Source organism: Ischnura elegans, chromosome 3 (assembly GCF_921293095.1).
Source record: "Ischnura elegans chromosome 3, ioIscEleg1.1, whole genome shotgun sequence".
Taxonomy (NCBI): Eukaryota; Metazoa; Arthropoda; class Insecta; order Odonata; family Coenagrionidae; genus Ischnura; species Ischnura elegans.
This window is the reverse complement of record NC_060248.1, coordinates 684,647-711,651: the sequence shown is the minus strand read 5'-3', so window position 1 is coordinate 711,651 and position 27,005 is coordinate 684,647. Positions and strand designations below refer to the sequence as shown.

Sequence of the window (27,005 nt, the reverse complement as noted above, 5' to 3'; positions counted from 1 at the left end):
GATTATTGAAACAATGGCACTAACGGAGTAGCGTGGAGAAATGATGTCGGGTGAGGAGGTCCCTGATTCAGAGTCATCTCTCGGCGGCGTGGAGAGGCTGATAGCGGCGAAAGACGGATGGTGAGAATGGTGCATAATTTCAAGGAGGCAAGCCCATCATTAACTCATTCGGAATATTAATTGGAGTCATAATAGTGAGGGGCGGATAAGGGCTCTGGAAAAAAACTTCTTTTTAAGGGCCTCGTATTTTTCTACACTTAAATGCCGCCCTCTCAAGGGATAGCTTTGTGCACAGTGCCTGCCATAGGCAAATGGAGTTGATGGCTTGAATTAAAAATTGTGATGCATCGAAATAGGGCCCCAGAAAGCGATGCAAACAGGGATAAATATTTCGTACTCACTGAGAAATGGCCGCCGCATGAGGGGATAAACATTCACCTGGATCACCAGCGGAAGTTACCTGAAAAAGGAGAATACGGGAGTTAATTTAAGAGCTTTTAAAATTCCATCAGTGAGATGGCAAGGGTGCAGCCACACGGTGGATTTCCCAGCAATTAGGCCTCACGTAAACACACTCATGCTATCAAATTCATGCAATTATGCCCTCGGATAAGTAATTCGAGTAATTCTACGACCTTACCTTGCCTTTAGAGCCCTTTATCAGCACTTGAAAACGTGACACGAAGCATAAACACTCTTTTCAAACGACATGTGACAAAGGAAAAAAGGTGTCAAGTTTAAAAATACTTTGGCGGCGCATGCTCTCATTCCCAAATGCTGTCACTCTGTCATTTTAAAATAGCAGGGAGCCAAATTTAATCCTTAAAATTTTTCACTGGAAAAACCAACTACGGTACAGCGTTGTATTCCGGGGCAAAAAATGACAAACTGTCCAAAAGTTCCAAGGCTAGCATAAAAATGGAGCATCAGAATAAAAGAGACAACATAGTTAAATGAGTAAAATAGCAAACGTCACCATGCCATTCTGTATATTCTTTTACCTTAATGTATATGCTCAGAAAAATTATTGAATAATCGTGCAAGCACTCTCTCAAACTAGTGACACAATCCGAATGGATATGACCGTGATACATGTCAAACTCACGCTTCGATTCATTATCATTGTCAAGATTGCTGTTTTCAGTATTGCAATATGTTTCAAGGAAACATGTTATTGTTGATTATCATTATTAAGTATCCTACCGATTAAGGTAAGTTTCCATGGAGAGCTTAAGGACTCCTGGAGCCCCCCATTACATCTGCACATCCCTCTTCAGTGATCCATATGACCTAATACCTTCCATTCTATCCAGAAATCCTATTCTTTTCCTTCCCCTCCCTTGCTTACCTAACATTCTTCCCTCTAGCACTGTTTTCAACATCCCATCCACTCTAAGTACTCGTTCCATCCATACCTTCTGTCTCCTCCGTATCTCATCTAAAAGCTGCCTCTGCTCACCCACCATGTCCAGCCTCCTTTGTCGTTCCTCCTCCTCTCCGTCCACTTCACCTTCTCCATTCTTTGCCACACCCACATCTCGAATGCCTTGAGCCTTCTCTCGTCCTCCTTCCTAAGTGTCCACGTTTCTGCACCGTAAAGCGCTACACTCCAGATCAGACACTTCACTAGCCTTTTCTTTAAATTCTTACATAGCGAACCTCCCAGAAGCTATTGTTGATTACAAAGTAAAATATGGTCTTATTGAAGGATCTAAGGTTTTCCCGGCGAATAGACTGGAGGAAGAGTTCTCGGGTTTCCGGCCGGGTCCAAGGGTTTGTCAGCACCGACGTTTCGAAGGCTAAGTCTGCCATCGTCTTCAGGGTGAATGGATTAGCCAAGTTGTGTCCTTCCTATATACCTTCGCGTTGGTTTCAGGTGGGCTCTGATTGGTCGACGGTCGGGCTAATGCGTGTCCTCTCCCCCTTCAGCTTTTTCAGAGCTGGTTTCCACGCATTGCTCAGGTGGAAGCCGGAGTCTCGGTTCATGTTTTTCCACTCAAGCCTGATTTCTACTGACTCCTTCACGACACGGTCCCAGTAATTTTTGGCCTGGCATATTAGTTTTGTATCTTGAAAATTTATTCGGTGACCGTTTTCTAGGCTGTGCTCGGCCACCGCAGACTTATTGGGATAGTACAGTCTGATGCATCTTTCGTGCTCCTTCAAGCGTTTTTCAATGGTGCGTCCGGTCTCCCCGATGTACACTTGGCCGCACTCACACGGTATGCGATAGACTCCTGATGTCTTCAATCCCAATTTATCCTTGGTGGTTCCGAGAAGGGCCTTGAGTTTTCCCAGTGGTTTGTGGATTGTCTCCACATTATGCTTCTTAATATCCTAGAAATTTTGTTGGATATTGTTGAGACATATGGCAGGCAGGCTCTCCCTGTTGGTTTTACGTCAGGTTTATCGGCTTCTGCTTTTTTCCTTAAGGACTTTTTAAGGGTCATTTTGATGTCTCCCTCTGTAAATCCGTTTGAGCGGAAGGTAGTCCTCAGGTGATCAATTTCCGACTTTAGGTGTTCGGCGTCAGAGACAGCTTTGGCTCGGTGGATGAGAGTTCTCAACACTCCACTGCGCTGGGTGGTGGTGGCTCCTTCCATTGAGGTACAGGTCCGTATGCGTGGGTTTCCGATACACGCTGTGTCCTCGGCTGCCGTCAGCCCTTTGTTCAATCAGGATGTCTAGGAAGGGTAGCCGGTTGTCCTTTTCGGTCTCCATGGTGAACTTGATGTTGGGATGGACGCTGTTCATATGCGCTAGGAAGTCCGTCAGCGACTCGGATCCGTGTGGCCAGACTATGAAGGTGTCATCCACATATCCAAAAAAGTGCTTCGGGTGGAGAGGGGCCGACTCAAGTGCTCGTTCCTCAAAGTCCTCGATGAATAGATTGGCGATGGCCGGTGACAGCGGGGAACCCATGGGTACTCCTTCTTTCTGCTCGTAGAACTTCCCCTGATACAGGAAGTACGTTGAGGAGAGGACATGTTGGAAGAGGTGGACCGTTTTCTGGTCGAATCTCGCTTCGAGGAGCTTCAATGTGTAACTGATTGGGACTCTGGTGAAAAGCGAAATGACATCAAAGCTCACTAGTATGTCCTGTTCTTCAATCCGAATAGTTTTTAGGGTCTTGACGAAATCTGCGGAGTTCTTGACGTGGTGATCGCACCGGCCCACAAAGGGGGACAGAAGACTTGTGAGATGTCTCGCCAGGTTATATGTCGGAGATCCTATTGCACTCACAAACATATTTCAACATTCAATGCCATCGGATCAGAAACGCGATGAAGACAACCATAAAAGCATCTTTTTATATTCACAGATAAGAAATGCAAAAACTATGAAGCGCTCTTGTTGAAATTTACTGGAATGGGAACATAAGATTTGAAAACCAAACTACTTGCCGCTACATGGGAAAGAAATGGAAAATAATATTAATATTTTAATATCTTATTCAGAATCTCTAATTTATCGGCATAAATAATAACTTCTCAATTCAAAATAAATCCATACTTCAGTTTTTAACTCTTACCAAATACTTTGGGTCTTAGCATTAGGTATTAGCAGTGACGAGACCTTTGCCAACTTCACTCCCTCCAGTTTCTATTTTCATGGCTTCCAGCGTGCAGGCAGAGCAAGAGGTGGGGAAGATACAAAGGAACGCGTACTCGCACAGCGGCATTCAACATGAATAGCATGAACAAAATGAATTCCGAAGGCAGAGCCGCCATTCGGTCGAGGGGGGATTTAAAGAGGTCGACAACGATCTTGAAGGATCGCTTGGCATAATGAGGCTTTGTCCCGCGAGGAGTCGAGGGGAGTGGAATGGCTGATGAGTGATATGCAGAGACGGGCCGAAGGAAGCAAGGCGATGCATGAAAGCAGTTGAGCCTACAGCCGCAGAACTACAACCACGGAGGCTTCTCGTTACGGAATAAACGTGAAGACTGCGGGAAGCTTATTTATTGGTGCTGCCATAATTATGTACCACAAAGGTTGCAGGTAAGCGCATGTTAAATTAATAGTCAATTTTGCTCTGGATTGTAGGCTTTTGAAGCATTCACAAAATCGATATAATTGACACATTTCATCAACATTATAGAGTATTACCACCCTCGACAAGCAAAAGAATGTATATTTTTGGGTTGGGGCATGCAACTAACTTGGAGTATGAGTTGAGATGGGGACTTTCGTTCAGTTGTTACAGCAAATATAGTTTCCGACTCATCATAAAGGCCGGCGTACTACTGATTCACAGGAGATAAGACAGAATAGCGTATTCCTGAATTCACCTGCAAAGGAAGGTAGGAGGAATAGCCAAAGTCCCGTCCACACAACTCCATGACTACGACCGTCGCCCTTCTGACGTCGCTTCCTGTTGACGAGAGGCGCGCCTGAAATGGAAATCTTCGCATCAATGCGAATCCGCAAGGACACATTGGTGTCCATCAAACAAGACATACTCACGCAAGGCGGCAAGTGGGAAAAGTCCAATTGAAAAAAACACAGCACCCGGAGAGCGAGGCAAAAGAATTCAATGCCACGGCAAAATGCCTCCGCATACAAATCACGAATGAAAATCATTCGAAAGTAAAATTCACTTTGTGTGTGTCCCGCTGGCACTTTATACCCGACCATGCTTTGGACATTGCTTAGTCGTCGCCAAGTCTCCTTGTCATTGTTAATACTTGAGCAGAGGATTATCAATGATTTCCTTTCGTGGCATACTTAACGTTAGAAATTTTGAAGGATACAAGTGAGAGCAACAATGATGCACTAAACGGTAAAAAAACTTTTTAAAAATCTAGTTCTAGTGCCCCCACCGAATTTGTAAGTTCATTATTTGTATGTATGCAATGCTGGATTAGTCTGCCTTGGAGTCGATCATTTCATCCGTTGGCAATTCGGATTAAATTAAATGCTCTTCAATGAGTGAGTTGGAGGGGGCAAATATGTATAGTAATTGATTCACCTCTGAAAAATACTCTGCAATAACGTTCGCAAGTCTTTCGTGTTTGAATTATTACAATTGTCTTAACCTATAATTTTGCCTTCTATGTGGCATAGGATTTAAAGGAAACGAAAAAAATGTCCCTCCGCAGAAAAATACAAAAAAATAAGGCGTTTATTCACACAACTACATTCACTTTTGCGAGAAAGATTTCTGTACAGTGCCGTGAAAGATTTAAAAATCTAGGTTCATCGCAATGAAATAATATTCTGGAGACATAAGCATATTCATGGTCCTGCATTAATTCCTTTGGATCCGAATAGCGAGCTGAGAAAGCAATTCATGGAGTAGTGAAAGCAAAAGAAAAGAGGAGAATGAGATAGAGAGATAATTTCAATAATGCTCCCTATTTTATTCTTGTGCGAACCATGGTCTCCGGATATTATCAAAGGCACTGCTTAAAAGAATATCAAGTCATGCGCTGAATGAGTGAATGTGGTGCTACAGGAGAATGAAGAAACTCAAATGGATCAACCGAGTCGACAATGAGGAAGCCCTTGGAATAGCAGCAGAAAAAAGCCTCATGAAAACTCTGATCAGAAAACGAAGCAAACAAATAGGCCATATCTGGAGACATGGTGGCCTGATGAAGACAATTGACGAATGACATGTGGATGACAAGAATAGAAACGGAAGTTTACGAATAAAAATATTGAACAGATAAAGGAGGATGTGAAAGAGACAGAATACGAAAATGAGAAAGCAATAGCAGACAGTAGAATTGCGTGGAGGTCAAACCAATCTTAGACTTGCTGACCAATAGTGATGACGATGACGATATTGCAATAGTGATGACTGCATTCGCCCTCCCCCTCTTCCTCTTGTCTCATCTACGCTGTGCCGACGGAGCGACCTGGCTCTCTCGCTCGTTCATCACCGGCGGAGAAACTCTTCACCCCTGCCCTGCTGTGCTCTCTCTGCGGTTGCCGGGCACTGGACAGCGTCGCATCGGCCTGCCAACCGCTGGTCCTTCAGGCTCACCTATTGTGTTATAATTGTGTTGAACTTTAAATTTTGTATTAAAACCATACTGTCTGAAAATGTGGTTTATTTCCGCCACAGTCTGAGATGGTACTATCCAGTGCAGCACTCAATTTACACAAGGCCAAGAGATCCAGCCACTGAGCCTTCGAACACAATTAATCGGCTGCTATCCCAACACCCTCCGCCACTCGCCCATAGAGGCTACTAGTGGGGCACCAAGTCAGTAATTGTACCTCACAGCTGCTTGTGTGTCTGCCTCGACTTCCAACCGCAAGTAGCGGCACGACTCCAAGCAGTTCATTGAGGTGTAGCGTTGATTATTCTAAGATAAATTACTTACATTATTTACCTCGGTATTTCATTTCGTAGTTTTCGCAATGTTGCGCTAGAGAGCTACGACGAAGAAGAACTAGATGACTCATCTAAGTAATTCGGAAATTTGGAGATGAGTACGAGAGAGGTCTTTCGGAAACCTTGGGGAGAAGACGTGCGTTTTAATCGTTGAAAGATCGGAGGAGGGGAGAACGGTAGGAGTATATACCACGGATGAGATACGCAGAGAAGGTGCTGAAGGATATAAAGCTGACAAATTATGAAGGTATTATAAGAATAGCTAACAGGAGCAAGGAGTGGAGGGCTGAGTAGAACCTATCTTTGGACTGACGACTGATCACTCACATAAGTGAACCCAGGTCACAAGGGGTGAGGTTGATAAACAATCCAAACGTATCAAACACTAACCCATCAATTTTTGGCATTCATAAATTCTCAAATTCAATTAATTACATCCACACCTATGTGCCACATACTCCCCCGCAAGCCACCGCAACAAGCGCGTGGCGGGGGATGTTTGGATACCACAAGTTTACAAGAATGAGAAAGAGAATTGCGTGTTGAAGTAACTTGCTTGAGTTTCACCATGCAAGTTGCCATCAAATTTGCTTTATTTGGAGTGATTTTAAAGTTCCTCATTTCCTACTAATGGCGATGTTTTCACTCCACGCGATAATGTATGAATATGCTGAATGCGAACTTCAATTTTCAGAGATATTTGTGATTTACTGTCACTTATCTCTATGAATTCTCTCTGATGACAATCAATTGTATTATTCTACCTTATCTCCCTCTATTCTCTCCAATTAGAAACCATTCGTATCCAAAATCCCTCGCACACCCGAATCTGGAACGCTTCTGTGATTAAAAGACGCATGTTCCCACGATGCTGTCCGCGATTTCAACACCGTCAAAACCACGCTCATTGAAATGAAAATTCCATACAATACATACTGTCTCTCAGAAAATAGGCGCCGGGAATTTGCCCTTAGCGGAACCTTTCCCTCTGTGGCGGACGAGCAAATCAAAACTGAACTTCTTGACCTAGGTTTTCCTATTGTCTCATGCAAACGCATATTCTCAACACGGCCATCAGACAGGCAACTTCAGCGTGGAACTATGTCGGTTCCTCAATACCCGACCAAAGTGGTCCAAGTCGTTGCTGAATCCACAATTGACGCGGCAGCTCTCATGCAAATTACACACCTGACAGGCCTCAAAATTACCATCACAATCTTCAAAAAACCTGCACAACCAGTACAATGCCACCGCTGCCAAGCAATTGGGCATACTAAGAACTTCTGCAACCTCCCTCCAAAATGCGTGCGTTGCGGAGAAGGCCATGTTAGCGCAGAGTGGAAAAAGACAACTGAAACTCCTGCCACATGTGCACTTTGCGGCAACGCCCACACAGCTACCTACAGCGGCTGCGAAAAGCACCGCGCAGCGAAAGCTGCCATGACTGCCCGCCGCAGCACGCCAGCTACTAACTCACTTCCCGCTCCAGAATCCCCTCCCCTGCTTCGCTCGTTCGCCGCAGCCGCAAACCCACAACAATTTCCTTCCCTCACCAATGACCTTCCCGCAGACCAACCTTCAGATCCCAACGACCTTACCTCCTGGTTTCAATCCATCAGCTCCAAACTTTCCTCCCTTCAATCCGTTTCAGCAAGGAAACACTTCCTTCTGTCCCAAATGCTACTCCTCCAAGACTCACCATGAACATACACACTACAGACGTTAACTCTCTACATGTTATCTCTTGGAACTGCAACGGCGTACCGACTAAAAAACATGAACTCCTCCAGTACGCCATCGACACCAACATAGACATCATACTCTTACAGGAAACACACCTAAAACCCACACTCTCCTTTTTCTCTCCACACTACAAAACCTACAGACTGGACCGCAACACAACACGTGGCGGAGGAGTAGCAATTCTGGTCCGTAATAACATTCCTCACTCCCTCCTCAACTCTCCCATTCCCGACGTGTTCGAAGCTCTTGGTGTATCGATCCACACGAAAGCCGGTCCCTTAAATATATACACAGTATGCAGAATCCCTTCCAAACACATGACAGTGGACAACCTAGAACGCCTGTTTTCCGTACCAAGCGGTATCTTCTTCGGCGACTGGAATGCTAAGCATTCATTTTGGAACAGCAACCGGACCAACAAAAACGGCAGAATTCTCTACAACTTTATTAAAAACAAAAACATCCTCCCACTTTCCCCACTCCAGTCAACGCATTATGCCCCACGATCATGCAACATTATTGATTTTGGATTCTCTCTAAACCTTCCCATTAAATTCACTCCCTCCGTTGTTTACTCCTTCACCCCTGACCATATGCCCTTAAAATTCTCCATCCCCATATCCAATAAGCAACTAATACCTTCCAAATTCACGGTATCAGATTGGGAAAAATTCCCTCTCCTGTTAAATGATTCTCTCTCCTCTCTCCTCCCAATCTCACATCCCACCCCACAATCAATAGAGAAACAGGCAGAAGCACTTAAAACAGCCCTTCACTCCGCAAAAGACAGCGTCTCACGCACTTTTGTTCCCCGCAACACCAGACCTGACAGATTCCCCAAATACTTAGTCTCCCTGATCAAACTCCGCAACTCAGCCCGACATATCTGGCAAAGATATCACATTCCTGCCAACAAGATCAAGTACAACAAACTTGCCAACACCGTCACAAAGCCGAGGTCAAGAAATACAGTACTGCGCTCTGGGAAAACCACATCAATAACCTCACGCTTGAAAATCCCACAGAAAGCCAACAAAAACTGATCTGGAGAACCATACGATCCCTAAAAAGGGCAGACAAAAATCTATTCCACCCAATTATCTCTGACTCCAATCTCATATTCGACCCAGCTGAAAAAGTCGAAATCCAAGCAGACCACCTTCAGAAAACCATGGCCCGTGACCAATCACTTTCCCCTTTAGAACCTACAATCAATTCATTCCTAAGAACTCTCCATTCTTCATCCGTGTTCACTCCCATTGCTAACCCCTCAATAGTCCAAAAAATTCTAAACTCCCTCTCAGCTAAAAAAGCACCCGGGCTAGACAATATTTCAAACACTCAGTTGAAATATGCCAGCCGTTCCCCAAACTTTCTATTCCTTCTTTCTGATCTCTTCAACCATTTCTATTCTTTCCCTTTCATCCCACCTGCATGGAAACAGGCAAAAGTTATCCTTCTTCCAAAACCGGGCAAAGATCCTAAAATTCCAGGCAACAGTCGTCCCATTTCTTTACTTTCTAACCTCTCCAAAATTCTCGAAATTATTGTTCTTCAACGCCTAGAATCCTTTTCATCAGAACACATCATTATCCGACCAGACCTGCTTGGGTTTCGAAGAAAAATGTCTGCCCCACACCAAATCCTACGTTTGGTGGAAAAAATATCTCACGGTTTTAACAGCCGCTACACCACCGATGCTGTATTTTTAGATGTGGCCAGAGCCAATTCCAAATTGCCGAAGCTAAACACTTTCATCCCTTCGACCGATGGAAGCAGGCGTTCCACAAGGTTCCATCTTAAGTCCATTACTAGTCAACGACATGCCCTCCACACAAAAAACATCACTACACGTGTATGCAGACGATACAGCCATCGCTGCTACTTCAAGGAAGGGAGACACAAACATCAACAAACTCAACCACCACTTAAAACTTATACACAAATGGACACTTACATGGAAAATTCAGATAAATGCCGCCAAAAGCACACACATACACTTCACACGCGGACGAAAATTCACTCCAAATTCATCACCATACATCAACAAAGTTCGTATACCAAGAGCTCGATCACACAAATTCCTCGGCGTCTACTTAGACCACAAATTAACGTTCCTACCACACCTTAAATACTGCTCAGTTAAAGCCCTCAAAGCAAGGCAAGCTGTCTACTCCCTCTGCGCACCAACCTCTCCTCCACCTCATTCCTCCAGAGCCAGACTATACAAATCCATTGTCCGGCCTACCCTCCTCTACGGCTGCGAAATATTCGCCTGCAATAAATCCATAAGACAAAAATTAGAACGCCATCAAAACAAATCCCTTAGACGTATCCTCAACCTCTCTAGACTAACAAGCATGAAGGACGTTCGATGCGCACACAACATCCCGTCGATCAACGACTTTATTAACAAACTTGTAAATAATTTTAAGTCCAGGCTCAAGGGAACAAAAAATACACTCCTCACAGACATCTGAAACTACGATCCAACTGTTCCAATGACATATATACTGCCTCACCAAGTAACTCTTCTATGAGTCTATCCTATGTCTTTCCATCTTCTTCTAGGATTAGCGATTATGTGAAGGTCTTTTTATTGTTGTTTTACTTGATGATTCAATGCTTTATAATGGGAAAAAAAATCTATTAAATGCATACCAATACTAGCAAAAAATGTATAGGCGAAAAAAAAAATGCATTTAAATACTTAAAAAACCAATTAAAAAGAATTAAAAAATATATTATTATTATTATAGTATTCTACCGATTAAGGAAGGTTTCCATGGAGTATTCGAGAAGCGATCTGGGAGCCTCCCTTTCCTTCCAGCACTGCCTTCTTTAATTCACTGTAAGGCCTACTCTCTTTCAATCTATCTAAAAAACCTATTCTTTTACTTCCCCTACCTCATTTACCTAACATTCTACCCTCCAACACCATTTTCAGCATCCCCTCACCACTAAGCACTAACTCCATCCATACCTTCTGTCTCCTGCGTATCTCATCTAAAAGCTGCCTCTCCTCGCCAACCATATCCAGCACTTCGTCGTTCCTTTTCCTCTCCGTCCATTTCACCCTCTCCATTCTTCTCCATACCCACATCTCGAATGCCTCCAATCTTCTCTCGTCTTCTTTCCTCAGTGTCCACGTTTCCGCACCGTAGAGAGCTACACTCCAAATCAAACTCTTCACCAGCCTTTTCTTTAAACACTTACACAACGATCCTCTCAGAAGCTCCTTCCTGTTCATGAACGCCTCCTTCGCTAATGCTATTCTCTTCCTGATGTCCTTACTACTGTATCCGTTTTCCTCTAACGTACTGCCTAAATAGTTGAATTGCTCAACCTGCTCAAGTTTTTCACCACCCACCTTTATCTTGAGTCTCACATTCCTCGCTCGTGATGCTTTACAAAACCGCATAACCTTAGTTTTCTTGTGATTAATCCTCATCCCATACTCCTCGCAACGTTCGTATAACGCATCCACTAGAGCCTGAAGCCCCCTCGCTGACTGGCTGATCAACGCTTGGTCATCCGCGAATCTCACTGATTTGAACATCATTCCTCCCACTTTTATCCCAGCTTCTAACTCATCCCACGCTTCCCTTACCATCTCTTCAGCGTACACGTTAAAGAGCAGCGGCGATAGAGGACAGCCTTGCCTCACACCTCGGCCAATGCTTGCCCACCCAGATTCTCCGTCCGCTATCCTCACTTGCGCAGTCTGGGCCATATACAGATTACGAATCAGTCGTCTATCCCTCCAATCTACACCCATTCTCTTGAGAATATCCATTAGCTTCACCCAGTTCACCCTATCAAACGCTTTCTCAAAATCCACGAAACACGCATATACGTCCTGGTCATATTCTAGCCTCCTCTCCACGAGGGACCTCATTATTGCTATTGCATCACGAGTTGACTTCCCTTTTCTGAAACCAAACTGATCTTCGCCCAAATATTCGTTTGCCCTCGCCTCCATTCGTCTGTTCAATATCCTCAGTACCACTTTCGCCGCATGCGATATTAGGCTGATAGTCCTATAATCTCCGCATTCCACAGCTTTCTTCTTCTTCGGAAGCGGAATTAAAACCGTCTTCACGAAATCTTCCGGCCAACATCCCTCTTCGTAGATCCTGCGCACTAGTTCGAAAAACCTATTCTTACCTTCCTTCCCTAGATTCTTCAGAAGCTCACACGGGATATTGTCCACGCCTACTGCTTTCCTAGCCTTCATATCACGAAGTGCTCTCTCTATTTCCGAATCTAATATCCCTGGCCCAAGATTGTCCTCCTCCACTGCACTTTCCTCCTCTAGAGTCAATCTCTCTGGTCTGTTCATTCCGTCATACAGGTCCTCCACGTATTCCTTCCAGCTACCCTGTACCTCTGCTCGCTCGGTAAGATTACGCGCCTTCGGCGCGCCCAATAACGAGATTCCGCGATTTTGTCCGCTAATGGTAAGGTTGTGAGAGCCCTTTCTGCCCACCACCGCTTCAACCCGCTGCTTTGGTAGTAGGAAACAGGACCCCTCAGCCCCCCCTCCGAACACGCCAAAGACCCCTCCCCCCTCGAAACTTTGCGACCGTGTCTCCGGCTGGAAGACCCTTTTTCTGGTGAGGGACAAGGGCCGCCTTGGATACTAGGCCATTCCTCTCCCAGGGTTTCAATCTGTGCCTCCTGAAATGCATTTCTCTTTCCACTCTCCTCTTAAGGCGAGAGCTGTTATCCACACAGCCTGCATCACCACCGACAGAACGACCCTTCATCACACAACAATGCAGCCCTTGAATCTTTAGAAGGAAAGGCGGAAGTAGACGGTGGGTATTGCATGGAATTGCTAATGGTGACGATCACGAGAATAAACGGATGAAAATTACGAATTTAGTTTACATTAATGGGACACGAACAATTCATTTATCATTGAAAACATTTATTTCAATACTACATTGACATAAATAATTTATACAGAGAGCTAAAAAATTGAAAATTATTTAGCATTTAAGCACTTGGGAAGCAGTACCAGTAACTAAAACGTCTTGGAGAGAATAGAAAGCGATGCACAGCTTTTACTGCGATAGCTACTTGAATAACCATAAAATGGGATTTTTTTCGCGATAAAAATACCAAGGAGCACAAACAATAAATGGCCTTAGTGTATTTTAGTCAATTCACCTTTGGTTCACAAAACACTATCTCTTGTGGAAGTCCTTCGCAGGTTTATGTCTGAGGTCCGACCAAATCCCCCCACACATTTATTAATGCTATTAACAATGAACGGAGATACACATTCAAGGATTTTAAAAGCTTTTTTTGCTAATCTGGAGATGCGTACCTAATGCGTGAAATGCAACCTCCTTTAAGGCTTTTAAATTCATGAAGCTGTTCATAAGTGCCATTGGAAAACATCATATTCATGATTCTTCATAAAACCTTCCCCTGCCCATATGAATGCTAATGAGTGATATCTCGTCAGGCGGAGTGAAAGTCCAAACCTATGATTTTTATGTCACCAATGGACGCACTTGCGCTGTGTATAGTTTCGTCGTTTTCTTGTTAATGTACTCCTGAACGTGTTTAAATGTGCGACGTATACTCATTCTGGATCGGGCTTTTATGTCCAAAACCCTTTCGCGGGGCAGAGCGAGAATGAAGGGAAATAGGAGAGCCCAGGAGAGAGGCCGGGAGCAAGAAAAGACCGCCACTCGATAGATTGTCATCATGTGCACGCGTCCATGCATCAGCCGGTAACTCGACCACCCAAACCCCTCTGCAGAGCACACACACGTGCCAACGGAAAGGCTTTCTTTGCCAACTCAGCATTCAAGGATGGCCGGCAGGGGTGACAAACCCAAACAAATTGCCTCCCCACCCTCCTTATATTTGAAATTGTTTCAAATGAATGACATCCGGTTTGAAGTCCACGCTGCACGGCAAAATATCATTGAACTACCTATTTCGAGATTTCCTTCATTCGACGCTGACGCCCTTTGTAGGCATATCAACTTCTCTTATTGAAAATATTAGCATTCCCTTTCCAAGAAAACATGGTGGTATTTGCTACATAATACCAAAAAAATAATATTTTTATCCCTTCAAGCCCTGTCCTTATATTCGTGGTTTTTACGATTATCGGTTAATTACTCTCCATATTCTGACACTGTTGGAGCGAAACCAGCAAAAAACATGTAACTCAAATTATATTTTGCTCGAATTGGGTAAAAAATTCTCACCAAACGCATGAAACATTTATTGACACCAAAGTATGAAAGTTGAGTTCAAGATACGTAAAGTCTCATCGCTTTGATCAAATCATCCTCAGCATTTCCTCACGAAAGTAGGTGGAGCAAACGTAAAATGTAATTAATAATTTTACAGCTCAAATTTGCGTAAAAATATAAAAGTATTAAATGATTGCTGCAATCTGAAAAGTATACCACCAAAAATCATTTTGAGGGAGAAGAGAAAGTTTTCATCAGCTACTTCATTTACGTTTACAACTAAAAAACAATGCATTTAACACACTCAATGCTGAGAAAATTTATCATAACACACCGCCACGTGGAAAAAATATTTTGCAATAATATCAGATATTATGTCTTCCTTAATCGTATACAATCATACATAGTTCAAAATTATTAAAATTTGCACTACTAATAAAGAAAATATTAAATATTATAATAAATATATTATAATAAAAAGAAGGCAAAAAATCTGCTGCAAGCAAACGACTTCTATCCAGTCACAGGAGAATACACACTGAGACGCTGGGCACAATTGCAGGGTCTAGTAGAAGACGCGGAGGCAGATGGCGGGCCGAGAAACCTAATGGGACATTTTGCTAACGTATGATATGGGGAGAGGCTGCTTATTCAACTTGTAATTCTATGGAATTTACGAATATAAGACCATCGAATTGTGATAAGTAAGATATTTCAAATAAAGTATAATATTTAAGACTTCGCAATAAATAAAGAATGCTTGCATAATTCCTTCATTTGCTTGAATACACGTACATATTAACTTATTACAAATTTGTTTCCTGCTTGTCTATCGCCGCAATGGTGCTTTTGAAGTATTTTTATACTAAAGTAATTCCATTATTTTCCAGGAAATGACACTCGTCCTGAAAGCGTGGATATTGTTGTGGAAGCTTCGGCAGAGGAACCTCCCGTGAATGCAAACGTGATTGCTGATGGTGAGTAACACCTGTGATTTTATAAAGATAACGGTGATCAGAGAAGTGTTCCTGCTGTAAACGATTGTTTCTAAAGTTAACTTTCCATCAGGATCGGTGAAATTTATTTCTCTGTAGACTCGTTTCATATTAAGCTATCATTCGGTACCCATTCTTTTGGTATTTTTTATTATCACTTACTGATAATGCGATAGCCCGCTAATCATATTCTTACATATAACTTCATAGATGAAAGACTATAGGAAAAAAGTAAACATACAATAAATTCATTAAAAATCTTTACAAGATTGCACATAGATGAAAGACAAGAGGAAAAAATAAATGTGCAATAAATTCATTAAAAATCTTTACAAGATTGCACATCAATGTATAAAATTTGTAGGTAGGTACAATAAGATAAACTTTAATATATAAACATGCTCTTGTGGTAGAATTTCTGAATTGAGCTCAGCTTTGCCATAAGTAGCTTTGAAATTGAGATAAAGACTTAAAGAAATCAATGTTTGGCCAAGGTTATTAAAATTCCACATCATTATGGATATCGTGTTCTTTAAGGCATAATTTTTAAAATGGTAATCAGCAACAAATGGGTAAAGAATGGGTGAATTAGAGCTATGGTGAATTGCATGAAAATTTATTAAGGAGAGAAGAAATGAACAATAGATATAGGAATTAATAGCTTTGTACAGAAATAGGGCATATATGTAAGAATGGCCCATTAACATAAAACCCATTAACCGTGGCAAATGTTTTTAATGATCACTTTATTGAAACCCCTGAGAAAATACTCAAAACATTAAGCAGCAATCATGCTACAAAAGATCCCTATTACAAGCAACCAGCATCTAAAAATAAGAATGCACCTTTTATTTACCCAGCCACTCCAAGGGAAATTTTACAAATTGGCCTCTCCCTCCATAACAAAATGTCATCGGGCTTTGATGGCATCCCGGATAAGATTATTAAATACTCTATCCCGTTCATCGTAAACCCACTCACCTATTTGTGTAATTTATCAATATCAGAAGGTATTTTCCCTCAGCAGCTAAAGATTTGCAAAGTCTACCCCCTCTTTAAAAAAGGAGACAAAAAGGATTGTAATAACTACAGACCCATAAGTTTACTTTCAGGTTTTTCAAAGATTTTCGAAAAAGTCATGTACAATCGACTTTTAAGTTTTTTAGATAAAAATGCAAGTTTATCCAAATACCAATTTGGCTTCCGACAAAATAAGTCAACAACTGATGCTTTGTTTGAATTTCTAAATGATGCAACTGATGCTCTCGACAAAAATAACCAAACTGTGGGGTTGTTCATTGATCTCAGAAAAGCATTTGATACTGTAAACCACGACATATTGTTGAAATGCCTCTCAAATTATGGTATTACAGGAGTAGCTTATTCTTGGTTAAATTCTTACCTAACTAACAGACACCAAATTGTCCAAATTTCTTACTTGGACTCAAACACAAAATATATAAATAATTGCTCCTCTACTATGAAAGAAGTCAAATATGGTGTACCCCAAGGGTCAATCCTAGGGCCGTTATTGTTCACTTTGTATATTAACGACCTTCCTGAATATCTCCAGGAAGCAAAAACAATCTTATTCGCTGATGACACTAGTATATTGTTGCAAGCCCCAAATTCGCAAGAATTACAGATTAAGGTAAACTCTACAGTTAAAAGTATTCAAATGTGGCTAAAAAATAGTATGTTGGCAGTTAATCTAGAAAAAACTGTATGTATGAACTTAAATTGTAAATCGCCACCAACAGTGGAACTATTCAACTCTGAAATAACTTATGTAAATAATATTTCTTTCCTTGGAATCACACTAGACAAATCCTTGAAGTGGTCTAGACATGTCGAAATCTTAACCACCAAACTGTCACATATTATGTATCAACTGCGCTATTTACGATCAAGTGTTTCTTTGAGTGTTTTAAAATATGTGTACTATGCTAATTTTCAATCCTTAATCTCTTATGGCATTATTTTCTGGGGTGACAGTTGCAATAGCACTGAGGTATTCACTATGCAAAAGAAAGCTGTAAGAATTATGCTAAACCTAAAATATAGAGAATCCTGTCGACCTCACTTTGAGGCACACAAAATTTTAACTCTAACATCCATTTATATTCTGAACTTAATGCTATTCATAAAAAAACGTATAAATTCTCTCCCAAAAAATGCTGACTTCCATTCACATATGACCAGAACCAAAGACTGTTTACATGTGCTACCCAGGAAAACAAAAAGGAGTAGTAATGGTCCTCTACATAAGGGTACAAAACTATATAACCTTTTACCAGAAGAATTGAGAAGTTTGTCTTCTGTAAATAATTTTAAAGTAAATCTGAAAAGATACCTGACTGGAAAGGCATTGTATAGTGTTGATGAATTTATTAACTATTGTAAAGAAAGTATGTAGTTTGATGTGTTAACCTATTAAATGAGAATTGTATACCTGTGCTTAAGGTTTTGTGCTGTGAAGTAAGTGTTGAAGTATACATGGCTGTTGTTCAGCTTTCACTATTGTGTGCTTGAAATTTGTAATGTAACTTTTTTATTTTAGGAAGATGTCTTTGTTTTTTTGAGTGAACATTATCTAAAATACCAATTATGTATTATACTTGACGAAGCCTATACCATTTACTTACTTGTATTGGTTCTTTTGGCTAATAAAACTATTATTATTATTATTAATGTCTGTCAGATAAGGGTTTTAATAAAAGGGGGATCAAATATGAAGTACTGTAATTATACTGTGAAATTTCTAATTTCTAATAAATAAATGTGAGAAATTTAATTTAGACACTTTCACACTGGATTGATTCATTATAATTAGGTGACCAATTGGCAACAGAGTATTAAGTTTTGAGCATACAGAGCTATATTAATAGTCCTTAAAGAAAGAGTAAAGATAATTTTTGACAGTTTCTCTTTATGAATCCTAGATACTCTAATTCCAATGAGTTCTGACTTTTCTCTTTTCTATCTTGAGTAATGTATCTATTGCTATAATGTTACTTCCATTCAAGGTGGTGTCATTTGCATATGTCATTCTCTGTTGTAAACTGTTTCATAATGTCTTAATTTGTTGGCTATTGAGAGGCATTTCCAATGAAGAAATCCCAATGTCATGAAAGATGAATCTGCTGCCATGTATGCCCATAAAAATTTATCTTTTTCTTATAACGAAGACATTGCATGATACCTCTTTGGAGGATGAGACTTCCATTGTACAATCATCTACCCATTTCCATGAAATCCATGAATGCAATGCCTTACTATAAAACCAAAAGCTTTTCTATGAGAAAACGTCTTGTATAGTTGCAATGAGATTACCTATGGCAGATCCTTTTAAGTTAACCAATTTTAATGGATCACTGATAAATAATATTTGTAGAGCAGTGCAATGGTTACTTTTTTGTGGTGCTGTCCATTTATGTGTTCTCAATTACTTTCATTACTTCCTGACATGCCATATATAGTGTGCAAACGTTGTTCCTTGATACACTCGGCCAATGATGTACATTGAAAAAATGTGTTAACAATTGTGTCTTCATGTCTACTTAATTGATTTGTTATGAGCTTCAATATTCAACTACCTATTACTTATTTTTAACTTACAATTAGTGAAGGATTCAAAGCCTATATTTCAAGTACACAGATTAGGATTTAAAGATAGATGTCTCGGACTTCTTTATTTGAACTTATATTTTTTTCTCTTCATTTCAGACGTTTTTCTTGTTGATGTGCATGAGAAGCAACTTCAAGACAACATTGTTGAACCAGTCCAGGAGGATTTAGATGTGAGCTCACCAGCATTGGTGGAGACGATGGCCTCATCAGTTGAGACTCAAACTCCACCCAGCCTCTCATTCTCATCTCCTCGAAAAGCTGTGCTGAGGAGGAAAGTGAAAGCACTACAGGCATCAGCTGCCAGATTGAAGAAGAAACTGGACTTAGAGGAGAGGAGTACAAAAGTTGATCTTAACTCATTTCCATTAATGTGTGATTTACTTTTGCCTCCTGAAATTGCCTCCTTTGTGAAAATCCAGGCTGATCTTTATAAGAGGAAAAAACAAGGGTACAGGTATTCAAATGCTGTAAAGCAGCTTGCCCTTCAGGTGTATTTCTCCAGTACATCAGCATATACTGTTCTGCAACAGACCTTTATGTTGCCATCATTGAGGTCTTTGCGACGCTACACCGAGGGTTTTAATTATAGGCCAGGACTTAATGATTCTTTATTTGCTGCATTGAAGTGTAAATCTGATACTTTGTCTCACCTCTCCAAGTTTTGTGCCCTAAGCATTGATGAGATGTCTCTGAAAAGTAACCTCTTCTATGACATTAACAATGATGATATTATTGGTTTTGAAGATGACGGAGAGAACAAAGCACTGTCTCCTGCAAAAAATGCCCTAGTGGTAATGGCAAGAGGGATTTATAGTCCTTGGAAGCAGCCTATTGCTTATTTTTTTGTTGGTTCATCTTGCAAAGCCAAAGCCCTTTATGAAATACTTATGAAGTGCATTGAGGCTTTATTTAACATAGGATTAAATGTGGTGAGCATCACCTCAGACATGGGCTCCAATTTTGTTCAGCTAAGTAAAATTCTAGGAATTACTCGTGAGAAGCCCTTTTTTTCTTTTAATGGAAGTGACATAGTGTATATTTTTGACCCTCCCCATCTGTTGAAATCACTGCGAAATAATCTGATCAAGTATGATTTCCATTTTTATGACAAAGTAGCTTCTTGGTCTGACATCAGGGCTTTGTACAACCAAGACAAGAATGTGAATCTAAGGCTGATATCTAAAATCTCTGATGCTCACATTCAACCAAATAACTTTCAGAAAATGAAAGTCAAATTTGCTAGTCAGGTACTAAGCTTCACAGTAGCTAGTGCTATTGATACCTACATAGCCCTGGGGAGGTTACCCAAAAAAGCTTGTGGTACGTCATCCTTTTTGTCAGACATCGACAAAATGTTTGATATTTTAAACTCCTCTAGGAGAGTACATGCGAAAATGTATAACAGGGCATGGATGGGAGCTCCTTTCCAGTTACAATTTATAGAGCGCATGAGGACAAATTTTGACAACATGAAAGTTTTCAATGTTGATGGGCATGAAATTTCTAGAACATTGAAGTTCATTTAAGGTTTCCAGATCACCATCTCGTCACTTCTCCATCTCTGGAGACAGTTAAAAATATCTGGTTTCTCCTTCCTGTTGACAAGAAGGCTGAATCAGGACTGCCTTGAGAATTATTTTGGGTCTGTGAGGCGAGTTGGAGGAAATTCCATTAATCCTACTCCAGTACAGTTCAAAAGAGCATTCAAGAAATTGTTTGTCCTCCGATACCTGCACAGTCGTGGCACAGGAAACTGTGAAGCAGTTCCGGAAAAAGTGTTTACATTGCTGAATGAAAGAGTGGCTAATGTCAATGTAGCAGAGGGTAAAAAGGAGGTTCTAGTTGCAGAACCTCTCCTTATTGAAAATGAAATGCATAAGGTGGATCTGCCATTCACCAATGCAGTAAAATATGTCAGCGGCTATCTGGCTAAGTGCTGCTTAGGTAGGCACTCCTGCAGTAACTGCAGAAGTTACTTAAATAGGAATGGTCAAAATGTTGACATGGCATCAATATTTTGCCGAAATAAGGCATATAAATCCGACGGAAGAACCATCTATGGTGGACTCCTTATGCCTGACAATGGATTTGTGAAATTCGTTGAGAATATGGAGAAGGTATTTGCAAAAAGATTAGAGCAGCTAGCATTAAGGAACAACATAGGGCATATGATGGTGAAGAGTATAATTAAAAATATTCCATTTCACCCACCTTGTGACAAATTTGATAAAGTGTTTTTAGTAAAGCTGTTTGTGAGGATGAGGCTGTACCATGCTATAAAATTTTTTAACAGAGATCTCTCTTCGGGATCTTTCAGTAAGAGAAGAAAATTTACAATTATAAGAAATTTGTAAAATGGTAATAAATGTTTCTGTTTTTAAAAGGCGCTGTTTCCATTCAAGTGTTCACTGTTCCTACCCCAGTTAAATAATTTTCCCTTCAAATAATATGTATTGTGTTGGCCTACAGTGCATTCCATCGAAGCTCGGTGAAGATGATTTTATTAGCATACTTTCAGATGGCTGACTGCTGGTTGGAATATGTATCATATTTCAGGGGCTTTTTTAGATCAAGATTTATGTGAAGTGGATAATATTTCTACTGTTGTGTCATCAGCGTATATAATAGGGGTAATGTTGTCAATAGGCACAAGGTAAGGTATGCAGTAAATCATTTATGTATATATATATTATTAGAATAAGGAGGTAAAGCTACGTGCCTAACACCATCAACAGTTAATGTTACAACCTGAGTTCTGTCATTAAGATATGATATCATCCACTGAAGAGCAATGTCTCTGTTACCAATTTTTTCAAGCTTAGAAAAAAAGGTGATTGTGATTTACGAAGCCAAAAACTTTAGTACAATTCAAAAGTAAAGCAAGTGTATCTTTTTTGTTATTATATAATTATATTATCTTTGCTGGGATTCCATCTACACCGGAACTTGAACTGCTTCAGCTGAGTTTGGATATGACTGACTTTATCTCCATGTCATCACAAAAAAATGCATTGGATTAGCCATTGCAGTGTAAGTGGAGTGAGGAACTGAGGAGTTCGGTACTAAACCAAAAGAATCATTGAATACTAAAGCAAAGTTGGGTTAGAAATTCATAGTTGCAACACAGAAGTCCCATCATTAAAAGTCCTTTTTGCTTTCTTAAGAAGTGATCTGTACTGATTTTTTATATCCTTTTAATTCTCTTTACTTTCAGTAGTTTCACTTCATGTACTACATTTTTGAGGAATGATGAATTCAAACCAATTTCTTCGGTGATCCAGGATTTTTTGCATTTTGAACTTCTCTGATTTCAAAAGGGAAGCTACATTAAAATGTTGGAAGAAAAATGAATAAAAACCTTGGAAACTATCCTCCAAGGATTCAGCATTAAAAATTCCTGCCCAGCCTTAAGAGATGAGAGCTGTCCTGAAGTATGACATGTTTTACCTGAGAAATTTGTAGTGGAGTATGTTTTAATTTTAGGTGACAAGAAAAAACTTAAATGTTGATACGATAGGCATCTGATCTGATATTTCCTCATCAAGAACCCTTGAGCTAACATCATTATGGTGCATATTAGTAAGAGTATTTTCAAAGTTTGAGTGGAATGAGCTAGGTTGGCATAAAATTAGTTACATCAATGTTAAAAGCTGCGATGGTACTGAGGAAGTCAATTTTTTTCACTAGTCTCAAGTAGGTGGCTATTGAAATCACCAGTAATAATTATTTTAGAAAACCTCTTAGCATTGAATATCTCTTCATTCAATCAATAGAATTTATTCAAAAACACCTGAGATCAGTTAGAGGTGACCGATATACCGACACAATGACGTGTACATCACCTTTGATTATATCTGTGACACAGTATTCGAAAAGCCTGTTTTCTGCTCATATGTGTTTATGTTCATAAACAAGTACTTCCGTTGCAGCACAGTTTGTTTCGCAAGCATAGTGTATTGAGGTGTAACACAACTTCGCTGAACTAACCCGTTGGGGACTTCTAGATTGCCTTCCGAAAAAAATACCTGTTTACCGATATATATTCAGGCCATACACACTGACTAAGAATATAATGAGTTTCGGCGATGACAGAAACCCGGAAGGAGGCTTACTTATCATTAAATTCTTCACCTATTTAATATCCCAAATGCGTGAAAAACGCTGCCTTATAATCCCCGTATATCAAGTGGTTATATCGTCGCATTATGTTGATGAATTAAAAATCACCCGACTGAAAACAAGGGCAGCATTCTAGTGCGTCATTAGGTATGGACGTACGTATGAAGTAAAATGACTTAAGAATAATTCGTCGTAATTTTCGTCATAAAATAATTAATTCATCAAGGTACCTGGTTTCTCATCACAACCACGAACAATACGTAATTATACATTGTCATTAGAAAATTGTGAGAACATTAAAGGTACAGTGTGCTAACGCGTATTAACAACAGTATACTTGAACAGTAACGATCGAAAAAATAGTTTTTTTTTTGCTTTCGAGTGCGCCTTCCAACCCGTATCCTTGGCCAGTACATTGCAGTGAACCATCTGGGAAGATGGCGGCGTTATTTCTTTAGGTTTCCGCTAGAGGGACTGATGGCCACAGAAACATCAAAGGGACCGCCAGGAGTGACCATTCTGATTCCGCTAGGTTTCTATTCTGTGTCGTGGGGTTAAGGATGTCGCTGGAAAACAGCGTGTATAACTGCCTTAGTAGTGCTTTAGTTCCTCCTGGAAAATTTTTAGAGATAATCAAAAGAATTCGTGATAACATTAACCCCCCACTCCATATGTTAGCTCCTTGTGACCACGAATCACTATATTTGTATTATAAAATGGCGAAGGCATCGGCCGTAGTGGTCAAGGACCGGTTGCGGTTGGTTGTGGAGATCCCTTTGGGAAGTAAGGATAGTATGTTTGAACGCTATAAACTTAAACCTTTCCCAGTTTGGCATCACAAACTGATGGTTTTCGGAAAATGGAGGGTTAGAGACACATTGTTAGTGAACGGGGATCGGTCATATTATACTGTTCTAAATGAAGACGAGATGTTTGATTGTAAGAAGGGCCCCATTTATACGTGTCCGGCAAAGTTTGTCTTGCGAACCGGGTCTTGGAGGAGTTGTGAGTACGACTTGTTCATAGGAAAGGGAGCAGAGGGGTGTGAAAGGGAAGGGATTAATTTTACTGAGCCATATTTCGACCGAGTGAATCAAGGGTGGATTTACTCTATGCCAAGTCCATCCTATGTCACAGTTGCGTGTCGAGACTCGGCCACGGCGAGTAGGCCAGACTCTCGCCGACTCGAGGGAAGTGGCATAATTACAAATGTCAGCCACTGTGACATAGTGGGAAGCAATTTTAAGTTATTGGCAAGTGGTTACCAACGGAGTGAGATGAAGGGTAAATTGTTGGAAATAATCTTTCCGGATGTTAGGATAGACGAGGAAAGGGGGGGCATAAATCTTGGAAATGATTCGAATCTGGAGGATCTGCGAAACGAACTGGGGCGGGAATTAATGACACACAGGCGCCCAGTGGATTTCACCAAATGGTTAGGGAGACTGAGGACCGTTAGCACCTCTACAAAAAATGGAAATTGGGGAATTATTGGGGGATTGGGGAGCGCCGTTGGGATAATAGTGCTCTTGTTGTGTTTATATTGGAAGCGGTCGTGGGTCGGTAGTGAATGCTTCGGTGGAGCGGCCGAAAGGAAGAGGAGGAGGAGATTAGTCGATGCGAAGAATGTGCGCATCACGCTATCGAGCTTGGAAGCTCCCGGAGAGGAGGTGGGTGCAGGGCCTGTAGAGCAAGTGGGAAGTTAGCCTGGGATTTTCAACCCCTAAAAGGTGAATTAAACCGGAATATGGGGTCTGTTTTTATTCTATCTATTTCTATAATATATGGGCTCTGCTGGAAGAGTAATTATTACCATAGTGCTTAGTGCAAAAATGAACTGAAATGTTATTTTTTTAGTTGGAATTTTCAATAGGAACATGAACTTTTTAATTCTGATATCATTAGTAGTCAATTTTAGAGGGTGTTTGCTGCATAAACATTATAATTTGCGTAACTATGTATTTTATGGACAGTACATTTTGTGGGTAGTATTTTAATAGTTAAATGTATCTCAATTTGTGGGCTGAATTTTGTGGGTGGAATATTGGGTCTGTTTATTGATCTACCTATCTATTTCTATCATATATGGGTTCTGCAGGAAGAGTGATTATTACCATAGTGTTTAATGCAAAGTGTTTTTTTTAGTTGGAATTTTCAATGGAACATGAACTTTTTAATTCTTATATTGTGATAGTTATATGTATCTAAATTTTGTGGGCTGAATTCATTTGGATGAATTGCTGAATATAAACAATAATTCCTTATTATTCAGCGATTCACTTTTGGGGGGAATTGAGATGTAAGGGTGTCGCTTGCCTTCTCGTGTCAGCTCGGTTTCACTCTTGGGGTAATGGAAGAATCGCAGAGTCACGTTCGAGTGATGGGTCCAATATCTGAAACCCATAACACGTTGCAACCTCTTGCGTGGGATCCATCCTCGTGCATGACTCTGACACCCTACTCCGATTAACAACTTGCAACTTGCTCTCGCGTGGGAATTGGTCTCCGCGTATTCCTCCAACACTTTATGCCGTAACACGTTGCAGTATCTTGGCGTGGGAAGGCGTATGATGTGCATGATCATGCGGCCTTTTCCGGCCAATGGGAGGATGCCGAGAGGGTCAAGGGACGGATGCGACACGGAAGGAAGCCTCTTGGAGGGAATAGACACGGGGAGTCTTACGCTGTATCTCGGAGGAGGAGTTTATACCTGTGCTGACAATTAAACGTGTGGAACCAGACTTGTCATCTCATTCTGCCTTCTACGAACCTGGCCCTTCCTATAAGCTTAGTGCTTACAGCTGGCAATTTTTATCACCGATTCTGGCATAATAAGTCAGGAAATAGTACCGGTAATTCAAAGTAATATTTATATATAAGCGTCAATATTCGAGTTTGTTGTAACGCATTAATCTCTGCAATCTAGCATAACGAAGCAAAACATGAGCTATTTAACTTGCATTTCATCACGTCCGTATGCTAAGTATTGTCTTCGCGTCGCTCCTGCATTTCAATTTTCCTGCTAGAATGAAATTATTAATTCTTGATTTGGATAATCCATACTGCCATGTGATATTTTTTGAATCCATAATCACTTACTCACTCCTAACACCCCAGGAAACCTTTTCGTACATTATTGACTATACATTGTTTACGCCAGTGGCATTTCCACCAATTACGAGTATCGCTGTTGATATAAATCGACCCTAGAAAGCATCCTTAACTGATAATAATTCTATTTGATGTCATGCATAAGTATGTTATGTGAGCCTAATTACCCTGATGATACACACGAAATGTGAGATAAAATGTTAAGTATAGATGAGTTACGAATGCGAAGGTTACAACGTAATGACCTGTACAGATCATCTAAATTGGAATTTCATTGAGCATCGGAAGTTATTGCGGTATAAAAAATAGAGCATACCCATTGGTATTTTTTTATAAATAACATCAGACAAAAACCGTGAGCTGATGATTTGAAGCCTGGGTACGTTTAGCAGTTAGGTTAGCGTTCCCTGTTTAAGGCCAAATAATTTTCTCCCGTATTTTACCTTGGCGAAATCTACGATGATGGGTCGTCCGCTACGATTTAAATTTGCATGCAGTGAAACTGACAATTAGGGATATAATCTTCCCATGCGATGGTGCTTTCATTCCATTAGGAACATGTGCGACCTTCGTTATTTAATTTGTCGCCGACGGGAAAGGCAATTGCCGGGCAAAACGCAACACAGTTTTAATCATAATGAGGCTATTAATTTGACATTTTCAAGAGATTTTAAACAGAATTTCTGTTGTAAGTCTAGAATTTATTATATTTAAAATAGGAGGTTTGGCTTTGTTATTCACATACGCCAGCCTATGCGGAGCAAAGTCCTTGCCTGTAAACTCTGAGGTCACGACGCGTCATGCTTGAGCAACTAGTGAAACGCAGGAGGGGACATTATA

The 27,005-nt window shown here is 40.7% G+C and overlaps 2 protein-coding genes across 2 annotated transcripts; one reads left to right on the top strand and one right to left on the bottom strand.

The window, feature by feature from the left end:
• Positions 1–2,529: 2,529 nt before the first annotated feature.
• Positions 2,530–3,249, bottom strand: LOC124156642. The gene has a single exon (XM_046531300.1). It carries the CDS (start codon positions 3,247–3,249, stop codon positions 2,530–2,532), a length of 720 nt encoding a protein of 239 aa, XP_046387256.1.
• A 4,198-nt stretch (positions 3,250–7,447) lies between these two features.
• LOC124156641 lies at positions 7,448–21,303 on the top strand. Its single transcript, XM_046531299.1, has 5 exons — positions 7,448–7,950; positions 12,827–12,909; positions 15,201–15,287; positions 19,032–20,182; positions 20,471–21,303. The coding sequence occupies exons 1-5, from the start codon at positions 7,448–7,450 to the stop codon at positions 21,287–21,289; spliced, it is 2,643 nt and encodes an 880-aa protein (XP_046387255.1). The 3' UTR covers positions 21,290–21,303.
• Positions 21,304–27,005: the final 5,702 nt, after the last annotated feature.